Below are 6,294 nucleotides of genomic sequence, written 5' to 3'. Positions count from 1 at the left end.
ATAATGTTTAATTGAATTTCGAATATTCTTATTTTAAAGAGTTAGAATATTTTCACATCATCTTTTTCGTATCTTTTTAATTGAGTCTTTGATTTTTTAAATTATAAACCTTATTTATAATTAATAAGGGTAATATTTCAACACTATCAATTAGCCACATATACAAAAATACAGACACAATTCTATAGTCATAATTATAGTCTAACTTTATAAACAATACAATAAAAATATATATAAGTAATATAACTAAATTTTATCTATATCTATAGTCACATTTCATAAATAATATAAGCTAATTATATTTATATTTATAATTAAAATTTAAAAAAATACAAAAAATTATCATGATAGTNTATTTGATTAAAAAATAATTAAAAATTATGTACGGTAAAAAATTAATATTATGAAAAGATAAAATTAAAATTTATTTTAAAATTAAAAATAAAATTAAAAATCATGCTTTTTTTTCTTTTCTAAAAATTTATCTACATGTAATTCTATAAATATTTTATGATGAATAAAAATATCAAACTCATAATGAAATTTATTCTATATATAAGTACTAGTATATATAAATTTTCTTCTTTCAGTACAGTTATTAGATAAATGATTATGATAATCTCACTAAAAAATACAAGACACAAAACTTAATTTGTTTGATGATAACTGAATATAACAGATCTTGTTATATATAATAAAATACAAAACGACAAATCAAAAGACAAAATAGCTAACTTGCTAGCTAGCTTGAATATAGAAAACCTTATTACAACAACCTGAACTTATAATGCAACATAATTCCCAGGCTGTTTTATTTTATTTCTGGTACAGTAGTACTAGTATTAATTAGGAATGAACTATGAACCTACCTAGCTATGGGAGTGATATCAGTACTAATCAAGTTCAGACTAACCTGCTCAACTAAATCTTTATTTTGAAGGTCACAACTATTATGTTTTCGAGCTAACTCTGCAGCCAAACAGTCCTTTAGCTCTTTCACTATATCACTCATGTATGGCCTTTCCATCGAAATGGTAGACACAGAGGCCATTGCTATTTCAACCGCGTTCCATGCAGAGTTATTATCAAAATCTCCTTGTAACCTTGAGTCAACAACTTTTGTTATATCCCCTTCAGCAACCATGGAGTTCACCTGCTGACTTATATGATGAATCATGTCTTCCCTTACCATTATCACCGCTTGACCTGTGATTATCCTTAAGAGAACTACTCCAAAACTATACACATCACTTTTTTCTGTCAATCTGTTTGATGTCGTGTACCTAACACAACGAATCGAATAATAATTTGATTAGTTAATTTTTGGTTATCTCTTATAAAATTTCTTTCAATAATCAATGTGATGGATAATTAAATATATCATTGAAATTAAACACATACTCAGGATCTAGGTAGCCTGGAGTTCCGGCTACAATTGTCGATACATGTGTATCCCCGTCAGTCGCGAAACATTTGGACAATCCAAAATCAGCCAATTTGCCATGAAAGTTTTCATTTAATAGAATATTTGTGCATTTTACATCTCTGTGGATTATGGGTGGCTTACAACCATTGTGCAGATATTCCAATGCTGGATTTAAGTTTCCACCATGTATAGATAGTTATTAGTTAAGAACTAAAAAAAAAAAATTACATATAAATTATTTTTCTTGCTCTAACCTTGGGCGGCATCTAATGCTATTCGAAGTCTATCTTCCCAATTCAAGGACGTTTCCCTGTTGTTTTTTCCTTTATAAAAAAACAAGAGATTTCAGTGTTAAGAAAAATAATATTCTTTGTCATACTCTAATATAAACTAACAGAATTTTTTAGTTAAAAAATATAAGATTAATTATAAATTTTAAAATATAAAGATTTATTTTTAAATTTGATAAAATTATATAGACTTTCTGATTAATTCAACTATACTAAAATAGAAATAGTTGTATGTGATCACACCTGAAAGATGTTCATCTAAATTTCCATTTGCCATATATTCATAGATGAGTCCTATATTAGTTTCTTCATTGCAATAGCCAATAAGAGAAGTCAGATTTCGATGATGTACTCTCATTAGAAGCTTAACCTGTCATTCAAAAGCCATTTTTTGTTCTTGTCAAATATAATTTAGATTGAGATTTCTTTCACTTATGGATATTTTGAGCACTTGCCTCTGCAACAAATTGTTGATATCCATGCACTGAAGATAGAGAAAGCATCTTGACAGCCACTTGAATGTCCTCAATAAAGCCATGGTAAACTGTTCCGAATCCACCTCTGCCAAGAATCCTATCAAAATTGTTGGTCATCTCAACAACCTCATTAAATGAATATTGTCGTTGCTTCGATTCCAATTCTGACCCCTTAATTGAACTACGAGGCTTCCCAAGAATAATGTTCGTAGCAGCAGCTGATTTTCATGAATTTATTTCAGTTATTCAAAGATTATTTCGACCAAACTTCATTCGTCTGTTTCATAAAAGATTGCATATATATGATAGTTAGGAGCATGCAGTTACCATATCGCTTTCTCCGGCGAAAAATTATAACTGCTGCTATAATCACTAGAAGCAGTAAGATCCCTGCAATTGGTGCTACCACTGCAATAACTACATTATTGTCTTTCTTTCTTGTATCATTTGATTGCGAGATGCATGCAGTTGATGCACATAGATTTGGATTTCGCCCCACACTAGAATACGCATCGAAAGGACAACAAAGTTAAAGCAAAGTTAGTTATATTTGGTTACTCATGACAACTTATAAATTCTGAAAGTTACGTTACGATAAGTTGGTGACTAATGAAGGAGAATTGTATTGTTTAAGAGAAATAAATATTAAAAATTATTTTGTGTGATTGGAGGGATTAAAATTTCAATTTTAAAAATCTCATATTTGAATAGTTACTCTTAAAAACACTAGTTCAACAGACCATTATATTTAACAGTAGTATGTAATAAAGCAAAGCTTCTTCAATGTCAAGTATTTATAACATATAGTCACGTACCTCAAAGATAATAGACCATCACTTTGTTTTTGAAGGAGTTCGTTTGAAACTGAACCTGTTAGGTTGTTGTTTGCTAAATTCCTGCAAAAGCAGAAGGCAAATATGACATCCTTATCAAATGTTATAACCAATAAAATCATGTGAACTTACAAGTATTCCAGTGATTGCAGTTGTGCCAGAAAAGAAGGAACAGTCCCACTTAACTCATTGTCTGATAAATCTCTGAGATGGCAGTTCAAATGCACAGTTACAATCCAAAAAGAGAGGAAAAAAAACAAAAGTACAAATGTAATCAAATTATTGAGGTGCATTATTTATATATTAATCAAATAAGATGAGATAGGTACTCACAAGGACTCTAACATGGTAAGCTTGGATATATCAGCTGCTATATGTCCGGTCAGTCCACTTGAAGACAAATTCCTTTATCAAAAATATTAATTATTATTTCGATCATGAATTTATGCATGGCTTTTATAATTAAAAGGTTAATAATTTTCTAATTTATGCATTATTATTTAATGAATGATAAGCTTACAAGGATGTGATTCTTAGAAAGCCATCAAAAGAGGTACAGTCTACACCTTGCCACTTGTATGCAATGGGGGCACATGGATCTCCTTGCCAGTTTCTACTGTACACTTTATAAGTCCTCTTGATGTTTGTGACTGCATCCACTGGTGTGTGTATATATATATATTCATCATAATCAAGAGTACACAAGAAGCAAGCTAAATATGAATACAAGAATGAAAAGAAGAAGCTAATTAAGTTTAGACAAAATTAAACAGCAGCAGAATACCGTCATCCTTTTGGGTTTCTAACTGTGATGAGAAATCTTTCACTAAATAAATCTCAAGAGCATTGATGATGGGCGGAAGGGAGGAAGATTCTGTCCGAATAAGTGAAATGTGATACTTTTTGTATCCAAACCAAGGGCTTGTAGTATATTTGGTGTATAAACTGGCGTATTCAAGTTTTATTCTTGCCCAAGGCACGTCATTTAAGGAGATATTGAATGAGCTTGTTTGATTTGCACCCAGTTTCTGAAGCTCAGCGAAGTGTAAGTAGAAATAGTATGGGTGCTGAGTTTCATTGTTGCCTGCATAATCATTGTCCTCCCACTGGAAGTCTAATGAAGCAGTAGCATTTTTTGGTGTAGCTGCAGTCTCCATCACAACCGCTGGTAGTTTAAAGACATTCGAGCCCATGTCATCATTGCTAAGTCTACCGCTTAATTGTGTCCACTTTTGGTCCCAATAAGGCTCCCATATCCGGTCATATGGATCATCTTTATACCTGTATACCAACATAACATCTCTCCCCATAACTTCAACCATAACAACAATAGTAATAAGGAGAGAATCATGGAACAGATGCTTTGATCATTCATTAGTTGATTTCATATAATTAATTATGTTTTATTAATGCGTAACACATGAAACATAGAAATCATATCCAAAACCATTCAATTTACAAGGAAAAAAAAATATTCGTGTGCCTATTAGTAGCAACATCCGGTTTCCAGTTGGCTGATTCTTGGCTTATATAGAGTTGGTTCCCTAGCATTGTTGTAGTAATAATAAGGTTTAATTACTCGTTACTAAATTTTTAATTAAATTTTTATATATATATTTTTTAATTAGATAGATTTTTACACTATTTTTAATTTAATAATTAGATCATTTTTATATTAAAAATATTAAAATTACCAGAATATTTTCAATTTGTAAAAAACTATTTAGTTAATTTTAATATTTTTTATACTAAGAATAACCTGATTATAAAATTAAAAGCAGTATAAAAATCTAATTGAAAAAAATATAAAGACTTAATTATAAATTTAGTAAAACTATAAGAACTAACAAAATAATTAAACATAATAATAATAATATTTTTTAATTTAACAATGCTAGGGAACCAACTCTATATAAGCCAAGAATCAGCCAACTGGTAAACCAGAGACACCGGTGACTTTAACCGGATGTTGCTACTGATAGGTTTCATGTGTTACACATTAATAAAACATAATTAATTATATGAAACCAACTAATTAATGATCAAAACATCTGTTCCGTGATTCTTCCTTATCACTAGCGTATCTTCCTTCATGTTTTGAACGTGGTCAACAATAATTTAAAAAACAAATTAAATTACAAATTAATAAAATTAATTATAATTAATTATGATGTTCTATTCTTAACTGATTATTAGTTAGTTCCATATACTTTTCCTTTTTTTCAAAAAAAAGATTAAAAATTAATTGAGAATAAAAATTTAAAAAATATAATATAAAATTATAAATAAACTTCATTAATCATGATATATTAAAAAATATATATTTAATAAGCAGATATTATTGTATCAAAGTTGAATGTTTTTGGGGATGTTTTAAACCATTCATTTAAAATTACAAAATTGAAAAATAGTAATAAGAGATAATTACTGAATATTTATAATTAAAAATTGTTATTATTATAGTCTTAATGTTTTAGACAATAAATTTGTATTAAGTTTTATATAACAAAAATAAAAATAATGCTAGGTAATTAACTTTTTTCAACTAATTTTTTAATAATTATATTAGATGCATATATTAAAATTAACCACTACTATAAAATACATGTTAGAATATAAAATATGTATTAATAATAAATTAAATAACATATATATTTATATACATAAATATATAATAGTTGATTTTAGTATATAAATAATATTTTTATTTCTTTAAATTATTTTATTTATCTTAAATCTATACACTAAATTATAAACCTTAACTCTAATAAATCCTAAATTATAAACTAAATCCTAAAATTGATTAACTAAAAATTAATTCTGTGTAATTTTTTTATCTTATTCAAATAATAATGAGATGGGTACATATATTATACACTAAAGACAACTTCTGTATATTTCTTTGTATTTTATAATTTTTTACTTTGTGAAGAACTGAAGATACGATGAATTCAACCAATGTAACAAATTTTGTTTTTTATTTTTTGTGTTGGACTTAGAAGGGTGATTTTAAACAATGCAAGGACTACTTGATGTATTTCTTTTAATGTGGAAAGCTTAGACCTGAGGATTAGATTTGTGAATTTTTATTTTTTTTTAACATGTAAATTTAAAGATTGGATTTGTTTTTATTATTTTATTTTTTAAAAATATACAAATTTAATCCTTAAATTTGTGTTTTAGTATTAAAAAATATTTTAAATATACAAATCAGACCTTCTGATTTGCTTTAAGGTAAAAAAATTTATTTTAATTTAAATCGAATTATC

At 27.4% G+C, this 6,294-nt stretch overlaps 1 protein-coding gene across 4 annotated transcripts in view; it reads right to left on the bottom strand.

Moving 5' to 3' along the window:
* Positions 1 to 767: 767 nt before the first annotated feature.
* The window catches only part of LOC107464157 (LRR receptor-like serine/threonine-protein kinase IOS1), a 6,710-nt gene continuing 1,183 nt past the window's right edge, over positions 768 to 6,294 (bottom strand). For 3 of the 4 annotated variants that reach the window (XM_052254617.1, XM_016083076.3, XM_052254618.1), the window contains exons 3-13: positions 3,810 to 4,306; positions 3,546 to 3,684; positions 3,359 to 3,430; positions 3,158 to 3,229; positions 3,008 to 3,088; positions 2,520 to 2,692; positions 2,172 to 2,410; positions 1,960 to 2,086; positions 1,681 to 1,749; positions 1,402 to 1,591; positions 768 to 1,283 (exon numbers count right to left, since the gene is read on the bottom strand). In XM_052254617.1, coding sequence (XP_052110577.1) covers positions 866 to 1,283; positions 1,402 to 1,591; positions 1,681 to 1,749; positions 1,960 to 2,086; positions 2,172 to 2,410; positions 2,520 to 2,692; positions 3,008 to 3,088; positions 3,158 to 3,229; positions 3,359 to 3,430; positions 3,546 to 3,684; positions 3,810 to 4,306 — 2,077 coding nt within the window. In that variant the 3' untranslated portion in view covers positions 768 to 865. The remainder of the gene's footprint in view (positions 1,284 to 1,401; positions 1,592 to 1,680; positions 1,750 to 1,959; positions 2,087 to 2,171; positions 2,411 to 2,519; positions 2,693 to 3,007; positions 3,089 to 3,157; positions 3,230 to 3,358; positions 3,431 to 3,545; positions 3,685 to 3,809; positions 4,307 to 6,294) is intronic. The other variant, XM_052254619.1, reaches the window with a different exon arrangement.

This window comes from Arachis duranensis, chromosome 9, assembly GCF_000817695.3.
Source record: "Arachis duranensis cultivar V14167 chromosome 9, aradu.V14167.gnm2.J7QH, whole genome shotgun sequence".
Taxonomy (NCBI): domain Eukaryota; kingdom Viridiplantae; phylum Streptophyta; class Magnoliopsida; order Fabales; family Fabaceae; genus Arachis; species Arachis duranensis.
The sequence above is the reverse complement of the archived record's forward strand: the minus strand, read 5'-3'. Positions and strand labels throughout refer to the sequence as shown.